Source organism: Onychomys torridus, chromosome 5 (assembly GCF_903995425.1).
Source record: "Onychomys torridus chromosome 5, mOncTor1.1, whole genome shotgun sequence".
NCBI classification, from domain to species: domain Eukaryota; kingdom Metazoa; phylum Chordata; class Mammalia; order Rodentia; family Cricetidae; genus Onychomys; species Onychomys torridus.
In genome coordinates, this window is record NC_050447.1 from 119,911,629 (window position 1) to 119,927,790 (window position 16,162).

General features: G+C 44.8%; 1 protein-coding gene across 1 annotated transcript in view; it reads left to right on the forward strand.

The window, feature by feature from the left end:
* The window catches only part of Cap2 (cyclase associated actin cytoskeleton regulatory protein 2), a 143,868-nt gene that overhangs the window by 124,383 nt on the left and 3,323 nt on the right, over nucleotides 1–16,162 (forward strand). The window contains exons 8-12 of the mRNA XM_036189137.1: nucleotides 6,440–6,629; nucleotides 8,589–8,761; nucleotides 9,797–9,920; nucleotides 10,017–10,099; nucleotides 15,770–15,910. Coding sequence (XP_036045030.1) covers nucleotides 6,440–6,629; nucleotides 8,589–8,761; nucleotides 9,797–9,920; nucleotides 10,017–10,099; nucleotides 15,770–15,910 — 711 coding nt within the window. The remainder of the gene's footprint in view (nucleotides 1–6,439; nucleotides 6,630–8,588; nucleotides 8,762–9,796; nucleotides 9,921–10,016; nucleotides 10,100–15,769; nucleotides 15,911–16,162) is intronic.

Consider the following 16,162-nt stretch of genomic DNA (forward strand, 5'->3'; position numbering starts at 1 on the left):
CATTGGAAATCGTAAGTGTACCACTTCTTTTTCCTCCTAAATGGCAAGCCATTGTTACATGGCTTTTGTAGACGCTCCTTTTTTAATTATGCCCAGCCTGAAGACCCTGAGACACTTTGGAGGCTCCTCTCCTGGGTCTCAGAAAGAAGGCTTAAGTCATTTGGGGGGAGGGGTCACTGTCACTTCCTCAGAGTTCCTACACTGAGGTCCCCACCTTCAGTTCTCAGCGTCATTTTCTCAGCTAGATGTTTGATTATGGAGTTTTTGTTGTGGATTTTTTTTTTTCTGACACAAAGACTTTTAAAAGAAAGTTAATGTTCTACAAATCTTTCTAAATTGATGTCACTGTCCTGGGAACAGCTGCCTCTACCATTTTTAAAGCCATGAACTGTAGGCAAAAAAACAAGAAACATCTCACACTGCACATGGGACATGTGTAAGTTTTTGACTACCTACAATCTAGCCTACATTATGTACACGATAGCTGTGCACCAGTGTGCCCTGTGGTCGGTTTTCATTGATGGGTATTTCTCAGAGTAGCATCAATTTCTCATCCAGTCACGTGACTTCACCTCTTTGGGTTCTGGGCACTGAGATGTCTGACTCTGCACTGTAGCTATCAAATGAAAGTAATTGTTCAAGTCAAACATATCATAAAAGAATGTATTAATGAAAGCTTTCTTTGAGCTGGGGCAGTAGCTTAGCCAATAAAGTACTTGCCTTGCATGCATGAAGATTCGAGCTTCCCTCCTCAAGGCCCATGTTATAGGGTAAAAGCTATGGAATGAGTAAGACTGGCAATATGGCTCAGTGAGCAAAGATACCTGCCACCAGCCCAGATGACCTGAGTCTGAGCTCTGTGATGTTCTTGGTGGAAGATCAGAACTGCCCCCTGAAAGTTGTTCTTTGACCTAATCAAGGTAGATGGTTCCTGAAAAACAAAGCCTGAACCTGTACACACACAAACACGGGGGGGGGGGGGGGGGTAGGGGGGTAGAGGGGTGTCAAGAGAGAAAGGAAGAAAAAACTTTGAGAAATGCCCAGAATATTCAGGTAATTGGCAAGTAGACCACACATCCTGTGGCTGCTTTGCACAGATCTGATCCCAAAGCCTCCACTCGGTAGCACTCAGCAGGGAAGGGACCCCTCTTCAGTGCCATCCCCCTCAGATTCCCAAAGTAAGACCTGTGTCTTTAGAGACACCTCCAGACAGACCTGCCCCTTGGCAAGCTCTCTATCTATGTCCTCTATGCAGAACCAACTCAAATCCTGAAGAATGCTAAAAAATCTGTCCTGCTTCAGTGTCGGAGCCTGCAACAGTCAGCTGGGTAGCTGGGTAGCGGCATGTGGATTGTAGAGACAATGAAGAAGACAGAAGAGAGTCAAGAGGTCTGCCGGTCAATGCCGGACAACCCCCGAGTTTATTTCACAGCCAGCTTATATCCAGTCTTGAAGGACAGGTAGAACAATGCACAGCACAGGCATTCAACCTCTATCTATCCTGCCTTGCGTCAAGGAGCAGGCAGTTTCATTTTCTATCTCGATGTACCTCTGGCTGGTGTCAGTAGCCTACATCTAGCTAGATAGTGTGTTCCTTCCTGTGGGCTAATCAGGACTTTCTCACAGCCCTGGAGCAAGCAAGCTTGAATTCTATTGACTCAGAGTAGACTTCAGATTCAAACTGGGAAACTGAGTCAGTTGTGGGCTCCCACACTCCAGTGCCTTGTCCTCTGAACTCCCTCACTTCCCCCACCACCACCACCAGTGCCTACAGCCTCCATTCCCATTGCTGTCAGTGGGCACCCAAGGCCCTGGTGATCATGCTCTGGTCCAGTCTGGTATGTCAGTTACCCTTCCAATTATGGCCATTTTTCAAAGGTGGCATGCTGAGGATCATTGACTTTCAATCTCTAGTCTCTAGACATCGAGAGCTCATCCCACAACAACTTGAACACTCCATCAGGATCCAGGGACTGGGTACAAGTTGTCATCCCTGTTGTCAGTGAGCACAGAACTAATGGGCAGGAGGCTAGGTTTTAGAACAGAATCCTAAAGCATGGCAAGGCCAGTGTGAAAGTCGACTTGATACTGCAGGGCCAATGCCCAAACCAAGAGTTCTAATCTCCCCCATCAAATGAAGACCATCCCAGGCCATTCATAAGATGATAGTCGAGTGCAGGTATGAGAGGCCCATGAGGCAAGTGACACACACCAATGGTCCTTGCACTAGGAGGACTGAAGGAGGAGTAAGAGCATGAGGCCAGCCTGGGCTACATAGCATGACTTTGTCTCAAAAACAAAAACAAAAACAAAAACAAAAACAAAACCCACCTAAGTCAAGGTTGTTGTGCTCCCCACACTCGGTAACATGAATTCTAAACAGAGATGCAGAAAAAAAGTTATTTCACGAGGTAATTCATGCCTCTAGTCTTTATAATATTTGTATTAATTCATTAAGGATTCCATACATGTTTTCAATGTATTTTGATCATATTTACTCCCATCCCCAACTTCTCTCCATAAGTCCTCCCAGACTCACCCTTTACCTCCCCGTCCCCTCCCAACTTCACATGGACCAGTGATTTTAAAACAAACAAAACAGAGAGGAAGGCTCAGGTGGCTGCCAAGCCTGACCACCCGAGTATCACTCCCAGAACCCATGGGAGCGGAAAGAACTGACTCTTCCTATAAGTTGTCTTCTGACCTCCACATGAGCACACGCTTAATTAAGTGTAAGCTTTTTGTTAATGTAGCTGGATCGTGGTGGTGAACACCTGTAATCCCTGATCACAGAAGGCAGAGGCAGAAAAATCAAGAGTTCAAGGTTATCCTTGGCTACCTTGTGAGTTCCAGGCCAACATGGGCTACATGAGACCATCTCTGGGGGAAAAACAATGTGAATATAGATAAAGGATTTCTGTAAAGAAGGCTTTAAAATCAACAGACATGTGCTAAAACTATGCCTCTGACATTGGCCGCTGGTTCATTGTTGAATGCAAACAGCTTTTGTGAGTTCCTGCTTTCTTCTCTGTCCGAGAAAATTCAGTATGGCCCAGGTGACACTGTCCTATTTACGGTTCATCTCAGCCCATAGGACAGGGTGGTTGTTCCCACACTTGTCCCCACACTGCAATCTCCTAGAGTAGTGCACACACACACACACACACACACACACACACACACACACAAGTGTGTATCCTACCCTGCTTCCATTCCTCAGTTAGTGTTTCTGCCACACAGCCTGAGCTTGGGAGGTTTCAACAGATCCGTAGGTACTTCAACTGTCCCAATAAATCTAAGAGCCCTGGCATAGAGCTGGCAGAGCTGGTGTATGAGCCCAGGCATAGTTGATTCCTGACTGGATAGTCAGTAAGTACTAAGTCAACAAAAACATTTGGCATCTGAGAGTCCTTTCTCAACCCCCAGTGCCTGGTTCCTCTCTCCTTCACTGGGTGTCAGGTGGGATCAGTTTTGCTGGCCACTACCCACTAGATGCCAGGTCATAGGAGGATGTGGAAAGTGCTGAGGCTGTGGTCTGTAATGGTACAGAAAGAGGAGGCCAGCACAGATATGTTCCTCCCCTCCCAGGTTCTGGGGGCAGCCCGAAGAGATTCAATTCAGGGAAGGCCTAATCAGTTTGGTTTCAAGTCCACTGTTCAGTAAAGCCCCTGCATGCTAATCACAAAGTAACCTTGGAAACCAGAGCCTGATGATACCCAGCGAAAGATGTGGAAATTAGGCTGTACCTCAGAAGAGCACGTCCACGGCAGCATTTCACAGGCCCCAGGCGTCCTTGAGTTGGGAGATTTTATTTTCCACATTTATCTCAGTAAACCCTCTATCTGCTGTCACTGGGCAAACCATCTGAATGTGTCAACGCCCCCAGAAGATGGGATGTAGTTTTGTTGCTGTGTGTCATCTCCCAGCTCTTGGATTATGGAATGAAGAGAGCAGTGTTTCTGAGATGTAGAAGCCATCTACATCTTAGGATGCAGGCTCCCTTTCTCACAAAGCAGGAGTCCTGCAAAGCACAAGTTCTCAGAAGTTGGGGGAGGGGAATGGTCCTCCACTGACTATCTGAATAATGGCACAGCTATGATAAAGAGTAGTACTTTGTGGCTTTCAGTGTCTATCACCACGGCCTGGAATATGGCTTGATACGCAAAGCTTGTACTGTGTGTCCTTTGTGAGTCTGAGCAAGTCCTCCCATTTCACCTCGGTTCCATGAGAGAAATCATTTAGGATCCTGGGGAGAAAAATTGGCTGGTCTCAAGAACTGTGAAATCATTTTCTGCTTGAGCCCAGAATCCTGGCAGAGTCAGGGTGCTCCTCCTTAGGAAACTAACAAAAACAAACCGTGGTTCCAGAGAGGAGCCTGCAGCCTGCTGGGGCTCAAAGACACATGCTCTGAATGAGAGAAGGATCTTTTCTGTTCACAGCGGCTCTGTGCTGAACAGAGATTATGTAAGTACTCAGAAATAGCTGTTTCAAAAGACAACTGAAGATTAAAACTTCCTGACTTTGACATCTCATAATACCAAGTTGTTTATGAAAATAAGATTATGCTGTTCTCATTAGCATTTAGTACTTATATAATGTTTTAATTTTTGTATTTGGTATTGAAAACGCACCAACTGTTCTGTCTCTCCCAATTTCTTAGTTGGCCATTACATCTTATTTCCAGACAGGGTCTCACTATGTGGTCTAAACTTATCTCCATATAATAAGCCCAGGGTTGCCGGAACCTAATCATTCTCCTGCCTCAGACCCTGAGTAGTGAAATTCCTGACATGTCCCATTACCCCTGGCTCTGCCTCTTTGAAATTTAATTGGCTTCTAATTCCTTTTCATAGGTGTGTGGCTATATATCAGTATATACAAATATAATGTGAACAAGAGATGGCTCCGTACTTAAGAGCACTTGCCGCGCTTCCAGATCTGAGTTGACTCCTAGAATCCATGTCAAGCAGTTCACAACTGACTGTATCTCCAGATTCAAGGAAACTCGTGTCAGGAGACCTATTACATATACCAACAGACACACAGGCATTCCCATAAATAATTAAAAGTAGTTTGAATGAGAATACCTCCCATAGGCTCATGTGTCTGGATGTCGGCTTCCCAGTGAGTAAACTGTTTAGGAAGGGTTAGGAGGTGTGGCCTTTTTGAAGGGTGTGTCACTGGGCCTGGACTTTGAGGTTTCAAAAGCCCAAGGCAGCAGGCCTCATCTCACTCTCTTGCCTGCTGCCTGTGGATCAGGATGTAAGTTCTCAGCTACAGCTACAGCACCATACCTGTCTGCCTGCACCATGCTCCCCACCATGATGGAAATGGACTACCCCTCCGAAACTATAAGCAAACCCCTAATTAAATGCTTTCTTTCCTAAGAGTTGCCTTAGTCATAGTGTCCCTTCACACCAAACAACCAACGGGAAAAGTCCTCTGGGACTATCATCAATGGGGTCTACCTTAGTTCTTCTCTTTGCTGTGACCCAACACCTGACAAGAAGCAGCTTGGGGGGGAGGGGCTAATACAGCTCGCAGTCTGAGGACGCAGCCCTTGACAGTGGGGAAGACAGAGGGCACGGAACGCAGCTGGTCACAAAGCATTGTAGTTGGAGGCGGAAAGATGAACGCTGGAGCTCAGCTCCTTCTTATTCCGTCCAGACCCCAACCCATGGAGTGATACTGCCACCCCCTAGGGTTGGTGTTCCCTTCTCAAACACACGTCAGAGATGTGTTTCCAGAGTGATTCTCTAACCCATCAATGAAGCCGAGCCATCGTAGAGACAGGAAGTCCCCTCTTTCATGCCTCCTGGTCCTGCCATTTGGGTTTGTCAGAACTTGGAGCTGCAGACTGCACGCCACACAGCAGAAAAAAAATGAGGATGCATGCCAGCCGTGGCTAAGGGTCTGATTGCTATTGGCCTATCAACCTTAACATTCGCAGAGCAGTCAGAGGGTCCAGGTGCCTTCTACCTCTGGATCTGACAATCACCCAGGCCACAGATGGCCTTTGTCGTTGTTTGAGGCATGCACATTTGTGAAGTGAGTTCCAGAGAATTTCAGTCTCCCTTTACCCTCTCAAAAGTGCTCTAAATGTCTGGTAACTCTCTCTTTCTCTCCCCCACTCTCTCTGTTTCTCTCTCTAGTGGTTGTGGTTTCCTGTCCACAAAAAAAGTTCATTTTCTTATCCTGTGAGCTGCTTTTTCTAGAGATTCTAATAGTCAAGGCTGGTTTCATTCTTATCCAGGGCCTTGAGCATGAATTTGGGACTGTGGCTGTTTGCTGATGACTTGGCAGTGGCATTCCTAAATATGCAGGGCCCACCAGACAGACTGTATGCTCGGTTCTGCCACTGGGACCCCGCTGCAGAATCTCCACTCCCTGAATCCCGCCCAGAGCTTCAGCCTCGGCTCCCATCCTCTGTCTCCCACAGGGTCCTGCAGCATCCACAGCATCCGCGTTTTCTGTCCTCTCCTCTGGGCCTGGTCTCCCACCACCACCTCCACCGCCACCCCCTCCTGGGCCACCTCCGCTTTTTGAGAATGAGGGTAAAAATGAGGAGTCTTCTCCTTCTCGCTCAGCTTTGTTTGCCCAGCTTAACCAGGGAGAAGCCATCACAAAAGGTAAGAAAATCCTCAAAGCTGCTCCCCTCTCCCACTGGCTCTAAGCAGGTAGATTCTCCGGGGGCCCCAGTGAAATGCGCATCATTCCACCCCCATTAGACACAGGGAGAAAGAGCTGCCCTTGGGAGGTGGGAGCTCCAGGAACATAGGCTCCATGGGCTGCCACGTGGACCAGCAAGAAGAACTCAGAGACTCTGTGTTCTCAATTGACCAGTGAGTGGTACCCCCTCAGTACCAGTACTTCCCCACCATCCTCCAAAACTAAGTCATCAAGATCAAATGAGATAAAAAATGGTGACTAGTACCCCTGTCCTGCAATATGGCAAATAGTTGATTTTTTTTAAATGCAAATGTTTACAGTTTATCAGGATCTTTAGTACACGCATGCTAAACAATATAGTCATGTTACTAAAAGGTGTGTTGCAGGGTTTTTGGTTTTTGTTTGTTTGTTTTGCCCAACTAATAGGATTGAGCCCTCTATATGGAGCTGCAAGCTAAGAACTCAAACTTTCCAAATGTATCCCTAGCTCAGAGCTGCTCTGCTGGTCCCTCTGAAATTCACTTGCAAAGCAAAGGAATGGACTTCTAACTCTAAAGCTCATTCTGTATTCTGAGAAATACTAACTGGGGTATCATATAGCCTTTTAAACCACATCTAGCAAATGATTTGGCTGTGAGTAAGCCAAGAAGTCTTTGGGGTAAGATGACCTGAGGATTTATAGGGATTCTTTTGTTCTTTTTGCTGGGGGGGGGCGAGGCGGGGTGCCTCACTGTATTAATTTCTTTTCTAATTACTGTGACAAATTCCTCACAGAAGCAACTCATGGTAGGATCGGTTTTAGCTCACAGTTTGAGAGGATCACTAGGGGAAGGTGTGGCAGCAGGAATACAGGACTGCTTGCTCCCATCACAGTGGTCAGCAAGCAGAGGGCATGAACACCGGAACTCAGCTCACACTGTCCTTTTAGTTGAGTCTGAGACCTCAGCCCACTGCACAGGGCCACCCATATTCAGGGTGAATCTCCTCTTCTCAGTTCAGTCTCTGGAAATTCCCTCCCAGACATGGCTAGAGTCATGTCTCCTAGGTGATTCCAAATCCAGCTGAGCTGACCTTTTACCTCCTCACATCTTGGTAAAACAGGAAGTAGAGAGTGGATGGGAAGTGGGGCCAGGCTATGAAACTGTAAGGCCTGTACATAGTGACCTACTTCTTCCAGCCAGGATTCACCTCATCAACTTTCAATCAAACCTAAAGGTTCCACAGCTCCACCACACCCCAACCCCCAAAAAGCATCATGATCTGGAGATCAAATTTTCCATGGGCCTTGAGGGACATTTACATCCAAACAACAATGCTCAATTTTTTTTTAATACACACAATGTTTCTTTCAATCTAAGCTTACACAAAATGCTGCCTCTTCATATTGACCTTGAGCAGTGGAGTGTTATGAAAACAGTAATACCAAAAGTTCTTGTGCTTTACATGGTGGGTATTTCCCTTTTCATGAGATGGGAAGAAATGCACCTACACTTTGCCACCCTCTGTTTTAGTTTCTTTTCTATTACTGTTTAAAAATACCCTGATAACAGTGACTTTAAGGGAGGGGGGATTTATTTGGCTTAAGTGTCCAGCTTACAGTCCCTCACTGTGGGGAAGTCAAGGCAGGAACTTAGAGCAACTGGTCGCATCACAGTCATGAGCAGAGAGAATACATGCATGCTGAGCAGTCAGCTAGTTTTCTCTGCTCTTACAGAGTCCAAGGTCCAAAACCCAGGGAATGGTTTTGGCACCACCCATTTATAGGCTGTTTCCACATCAATTAAGGCAGTCGAGACAAACCCCCTCAGACATGTCCTCAGGCCAACCTGATCTAGACAGTCTCTTGTTGAGAGTCTCTTCCCAGGCAATTCCAGGTTAGGGGAAGTTGACAATTGAAACTAACCGTCCTGTGTTCCCAGGGCTCCGGCATGTCACAGACGACCAGAAGACTTATAAGAACCCCAGCCTGAGGGCTCAAGGACAAGCTCGATCTCCAACCAAAACCCACACTCCAAGCCCTACATCTCCAAAATCCAATCCTCCTCCGAAACATGCTCCAGTGTTAGAGCTGGAAGGGAAGAAATGGAGAGTGGTGAGTGAAACCTTCCACCTTGACCCTGATTCACTCAGCTAAAACTGACTTCTAAACACCTACGCAGCTAGAACCACTTCCCAGAGACATGGCAATTTCTAGGTGAAATGCCAGGATGAGAAAGCCCCAGCTAGAATAAGAAGCCAGCAGCTTCTGGCTTGCATATTGTTTCCTCAGTAGCTCCCATGCATTCTTTCTTTCTGCTTTCTAGAACTATTTTTTAACTGTGGTTAAAAAATGCATATAACATTTACCGTTATCCATCTTTAAGTGCACATTCCTATGGTGCTGGGTGTGTTTACACTGGTGTGTTTCCAGCCCCTGTATTCACCACAGACCCCCTCTTCATCTTGCAGGACCTAACCCTCTAGCCCCTAGCCACTGCCAATATGCTTTTTTTTTTTTTTTTATCAACATGACTACTGATTTCCATAACTTTTAATCAGACATGGGAGAAGCCATCAACATGTGGTCCTGGGAGTCTGTGCCTTGTGCCGATGGGTTGATTGTTTCATTCATAACCATAAACCACTGCTGCCACTCACCATTCTCAGGGTTAATTGTATGAGCAGGCTTTGAAGATGGTTGATAGCTGGAGTTCACTACTGACCCAGAGAGCTTCCTTGAAGATTAAGGAACAAAAAGTCCCTGGAAAAGTTGCAAGGAACTGAATAGATACTGTAGCTTACACCACTGTTTAGACATCACCAGTTCCATCTCCTGATGGACACAGCAAGTAGAGTGTCAGCATCCAAGTCTCCATAGCAACCATACTCCTGCTCCAGCCCCGCCCTCTAGCAGGATTGCTAACATCTGACTCTTGGCAAACAGGTAGCCACTTTCAAGCCATGGTTCACCCACTCCCATCATTACATTTGACAGCTAAGACCTCGAGGTGTCTCCATATGGAGAACGTTCTGGAAGAAAGTACACGAGAGGCAGGAATTCTGTTGACGCCTCTTGCGATGTCAGCACTCAGTGGATTCAGCCTGTCTTTCTTTGTGTGTTTAATAACCATGTCTGCCTTACTTTTAGGAATACCAAGAGGACAAGAATGACCTTGTCATCTCAGAGACTGAGCTGAAACAAGTGGCTTACATTTTCAAGTGTGAAAAATCCACTCTTCAGATAAAGGGAAAAGTAAATTCCATCACTGTTGGTAGGCAAAACTCAGGCCGTGCGTTTGCTGTGATGATGAGCTGTGTTACAGAAACACACCATGTGCAGTTACTGGAGTTTCGTTGTTCCCTTTTAGATAACTGCAAGAAGTTCGGCCTGGTGTTCGATAATGTGGTGGGCATTGTGGAAGTGATCAACTCCAAGGACATTCAGATCCAGGTGAGCAGCCTCTACAGCCAAGCTCTGCGCTGTCATGGCTCTGCATGGACCACTCATCCTCCTGCAGGGCACAAAGGAAGGGACTCATTCCCAGTATCCACCCAGAAAACATCCACTTCCTGTTCTTCCTAAACACAGCTCCATCATCACCTCTCGGGGGAAGCACTGTCTTTATTCTCAGTCACCTTTTTTCCCTCCCATTTTGTACTACAAACACTCGTCTTACCCTCTCTATCTCACAGATGGCTAATGAGCTGGGGACTTAGCTTAGCAGCCCACAGTGCAAGCACACATAACACCTTGGGTTCTATCTACAGCACTGTAGCTGGAGTTTTCTCCAGTCCTGCCTGGCCCACAGTCAGGACAAATCTCACTCACCCAACAGTCCCGCAGCTGCTCAGACCCAACAAAGTAAACACACAGAGACTTATATTACTTATAAACTATATGGCCATGGCAGGCTTCTTGTTAACTGTTCTTATATCTTAAATTAACTCATTTCTATTAATCTGTAAGTTGCCACGTGGCTCGTGGCTTACCGGTAACAACGTATCTTAACATCTGCTTCTCATCATGGCGGCTGGCAGTGTGTCCTCTCTGCCTTAGCCTTCCACTTCCTAGCATTCTCCTCTCTGCTTGTCCCGCCTATACTTCCTGCCTGGCTACTGGCCAATCAGTGTTTTACTTATTAACCAATCAGAGCAACACGTTTAACATACAGAACATCCCACAGCACAGCACTAAAAAGAAAGCAAAGGCAGCTATGCAGTCCTTACAGTTCTGAAGATGTATATAGCACCTGAATACTCTGTGCACCCAGTAAATGTTGCTGAGCTCATGATTGGATGAATCAGCTACCATATGAATAAAGGATATTGAGAGACTATCCTAGGATAATAATAGTCCCCTGCTAAAGAGAATTTCTCCCACAGGGAAAATGGCCCTGAGGAAGAATGGGGAAAATGTATAGAATCTGTGAGATAATCAGAAAAAACCCAGGAAGTAGGATTGGAATTGGATTTTCAGAAACAAGAGAAAATCTGTACTCCTTTAGTAATTTTGATTTTATTGGATAGGCTTATACAACACACAGAAATCTAAAGGACTTCTGACTTTGGGCCAAGTCCAACTTTTCTCATTGATAATACCATTTGCATATTGTTAATTACCCTTTACAATCTGGTGTTTCCTCATGATGACTGACAAGATTAGATTTCAGTTTTACAAATCTTTCTCTTTCCGGGCTTCTCTCCATTCACACTTTTAATTAGAATGCATTTAATTGTACGTATTACATTTGTATATTTACCTTGTCACTCAAGAAGTTGGTGGTGTTTATGCCCACTGTATGGAAACAGCCCTGATTGGCTATCCTGAAACCTGGGTAGGAATGCCAGCTCTATGTACATATCTGGTAATCCTAGGGAAAGGAAGTTATGCTACATGCTGTAATCAAACAAAGGATAGCCCTTGCACTTCTCCAGCCAAGGCCATATTTCATTCACAAGAACTGCATCGACATCAGAAGCAAGAGCTTTCTTCCTATCCTTACTTCAAATCAATCATGCATTAAAAGGGCCTAACTTCAGCAATAAGATAAGAAAAATAATTGAGAGAAGTAAAATTGAAAGGAAGAGATAAAAATGTCTTTATAGGACAATAAAATGATTGTTTTACATAAAAGCCAAAAGATTCGAAAAACTAAAGTCATATACAGTTAGTTACACTATCCATGGGGAAAAAAATCAACATCATTTCTTGACACCACAAATAAGCATTAGGAAATGTAATGCAAGCTAAGATTCAAAATGGCAACAAGACCAAAGGGTACCAAAAAATTCATGTTTATGAAGAACAGAATAGTTGCAAACTGAATAAGCAAAAAGATACCAGTAGCACACCTCTCTCTCTCCCTCCCCCCCCCCTCTCCTTAATCTGTAAGTCCAGGGGCACTCAAATACTTCAACAAGATTTCTTATTTAAAAAGAAAAAGGAACTTGAAATGTATTTGGAAACTAAATGAACAAGAAAAAGTAGGTCTGCAGAGGTGGCTCAGTGGTTCAGAGCAAATACTGCTCTTGCAGAGGATCTGAAGTTGGTTCCTCCTAGGCACCAAACTAAGCTGCTGACAGCTGCCTGTAACTCCAGCTCCAGGGCACCTAATATGCTCTTCTGATCTTGGAAAGTACTGCACTCACATGCACAAACCTACACATGTGTGATGCACATAATTCAAAAATAACATACCTTTAATCCCAGCACCCGGGAGGCAGAGACAAGCTGATCTCTGAGTTCAAGGCCAGCCTGGTCCACAGAGTGAGTTCCAGGAGTGAAGTGGCTGACACATACATATGAAGATAGGTTAGCCTGCCTAACAGAACAAGGAGTGTAAACGACTCCCACAGTCACAGATTTCTTTTCCACACTTATCTCTTTTACATTCAGAATGTCCTTGCTCTGCAGAGTGCCACATTCACAGATTCTAATGTGTAAAGGGGCTGTAAGCACAAGACTAATAGTTTGCTACAATGTCTGATGTACAAGCTGTCATAGAAGTGGAGCACTGGAGTCCCTGATACATCAAGTGACAGAGTGAACCTGGTACACTCTCTGTAGGACAATTGGCGCCATGTACTAATCCATAGCCTGTGGCTGAGTTGTTACATGTTTATGTCCACACAGTAAAGCTCTAGTGACAGACTGAGGAAGCGTGGAAAGCATGTATTGTAGTGTCGTAGTAATGGCAATTAAATATATATATATATATTTAAGTGTCCATCAACTGACAAATGAATAAACAAATCTTCCTAGTTGAATACTATTCAACAATTAAAGTGAATAATAAACTATACCTATAGGCATTAAAAAAAAAAAAACAGATGAATTTCAAAAACAGGCAAAAGAAAAAGGCACTGAGCAAAAGGGTAAGTTATAGGATGGCAGGTATTATATGATAAATCCATTCATTAAAAAACATCAAAAGAGCCAGTGGGTGGTGGCACACGTCTTTAATCCCAGCACTCAGGTGGCAGAGCCAGGCGGATCTCTATGAGTTCGAGGCCAGCCTGGGCTACCAAGTGAGTTCCAGGAAAGGCACAAAGTTACACAGGGAAACCTTGTCTTGAAAAAAAAAAAAAAAACCACATCAAGAGTGTGCAAACTAGTTCAACATGAAGCATACTTATGACAGGCCAGGGTACCCTCCCGGGCATTTCACCCAATAGACAGATCCTAAACAAAAACAGGAAACAAACTATGGAAACAACTAGGAGAGTAGTTCCATACGGGGAGGGAAGGAATGAGGAGAAAGGGAGGGAAAGGGAGGTGTCCAGGGTCTTCAGTGATACTGTGAGATCTTCGTTCTTGTGGGAAAACCAAAACAAAATAGAAGTTGAGTGTGTGCTGCACACCTATGATCCCAGCTCTTGGGAAGACTCCTTGCAGTTAGAGGCCAGCTTGACCTGTATAGCAACTTCCAGGCTAGCCAGGGCTGCATAGTGAGACCCTGTCTCAAAAACAAGCCAACACATTAAAGCCAAGAGTAACAGTGTACACTTGTGCCCATAGCACTTGGGAGGTAGAGGCAGAAGGGTCAACAATCCAAAGCCATCTTTGGTCTGGTAGTGAGGAGAGAGGGAGGGAGGGAGGGAGGGAGGGAGGGAGGGAGGGAGGGAGGGAGGAAGGAAGGGAAGGAAGAGAAGGAATATTTCAGAAACACCAAAAAGAGAATAACGAAAATGTAAGGCTGATAAGGTTGCTGCAGGAAGTGTTATTCTATTACTCTTTGTTTCCATGCCTGAAAAACCTTGTAACTCTTTAAGGATGTGAACCTGCACTGTGAACAGTCGCCTCTGGAAAGATGAACTGTTGGGTCCCTGTGCAGGGAGGTAAAAGGAGCAATTCAGAGATGAGAAAAAGACGTTTGATTGAACATGTAGTGAATGTTTGGATGTTCAAACCAAGAGAGTTCCATTATATAGTTAAAGTGCCTAGTAAATTGTTTCAAAGGGCCTGGGCACAACTGAAGCAGAAATCGGATTACCTGCCTGGGGCTGAGATGGGGACCTACTGTGAGTGGCCATTAGCGATATTTTTAAAATGGTAGAACCATTCTAAAAGTGGCTTGTAGTCCTGATTGCACAACTCTGTACATTTATGAAATAGCAGCCGACTGTACGCTTAAAATGGGTGAGTTGTATATTTTCGGATTTACTACAATAATGTTTTTTTTTTAAAGAGAAAAGCTAAAGTTCATGTAATTTGGCCTAGTAATCTTATTTTTGACAAAATGTCCTAGGAAAACATACAGATTGTGGAAGACAGACAATAATAGTCAGTGGAGATTTTTTAAATTACTAGGGAGAAATAATACTATAAGCCATTCGTCTAGGACACACTGGCAGCTCATGGTTCTCCTTTTCTTGGCTGCTGGTATCCATGGTGTTTGGGGCTGGCCTGTAAATGTTTTTCCTTATTATAACATAAGCAAATTTAGACTTTCTCAAAACATGACTACTGGCACATTTTTAAAACACATATGCACATGTATATACACACATATAAATACATGTGTACACATGTAAATACATGCACACACATATACATGCATACTCATATATATACATGCACACACACACACACACACACACACACACACACACACACACACACACTATTTTATTTCAAGCAGAGCCCTGTACTTACCTGACCTTGAACTACCCAGCTCTCTCTACCTTTCTCCCGGTCTGGGGTTCAATTCCAACTCAGTGTCCAGTTTCTATGGAGCAAGAGAAGGAGAGAGAGAAGCATGGTGACAGGCTAGACAACCGGCCCCCCAGGAATTCACTGGGCACCTGCACCAGCAACAGCAGTGTTCCTTTGGTTTGCAAACTAGCCTTTTCTTCGGGTTGAAAGGAGAGATGTCTTTATTGCTTTAATTACCATTAGAAGAAGGAAACTTCTAGAGTTGTAATAAGGTCTTTGGGAGAGCCGTATATCCCTGTGGACATTTGAGGGGAGCAGGTCTGGAAACCGATTGTAGAAGGAGAAATTTAAAACTGAGCCACATTTTTACCGGACTTCGATATTTGTAAACAGTACAAAGCTCTGCCTGCTCTGGCACAGGGCCCCGATTACCTACGTGGTTGGGCTTGAAACGAATACATTTTGAAATGTGTAGACACCTTTCTCAGATGAACTTCACCTTCAGCCCTGAGATTCTTACCCAGCAAATGACTTACATGGGAAGAATGGTAGCATTTCTTACTTATTCTAAAGTCTGGCAACAATCTACTTGGCTTCTATTCAAACTTAATCTCCTTGTGCAGCATCTGTATGGATATTTGTTTGAGCCCCAGTCTCACAGATAACTGTCAAAACTTACATTTTCAGCAAATGAATCCTGTTTCTCTTATCATGAAATCAGATACCCATCTCAGATTCACTAACTGAATTGTGAGGCTTTTCTGAACATTTTAGCGGCTGCCTCCAAATTAATTCCTTAATTTCATCTCAAGAAAGAGACCCTGAGCGTTTAGGATTCTCCCTTGTATAGTCCTTCCATTTTGTCCCCAAATGACACCTATCCTGCTCACAGACACACTGACGCGCACATGGTGATTTTTATTTTGATGCCTTGGTTCCTTCTCCCCACCCCACCCCCCATTTCAGGTAATGGGAAGAGTGCCAACAATTTCCATTAATAAGACAGAAGGGTGCCACCTGTACCTCAGTGAAGACGCACTAGACTGTGAGATCGTGAGTGCCAAGTCATCTGAGATGAATGTCCTGATCCCTCAGGGTGACGATTATGTAAGTGCCTTCCAAAAGCCTGTCCAGAAACATCCATGTGGCACATCCACATTAGCATCCTTAGAGAGTGGCTCATCAGCTGCCCTCTGATGAGCTTCATCTGTAGGCGGGTCAAAGAACAGGGGGAGCACCTTCCATGTGGCCCCTCTCCTGTCAGCCCCTGCATTTCTGTCCAGAGACATTCCGCTAATTGGTCCTTGCATGAGCCAGCTCTTTGCATCTGAGTTTTTTTATGTAGGACTAAATGTTTTC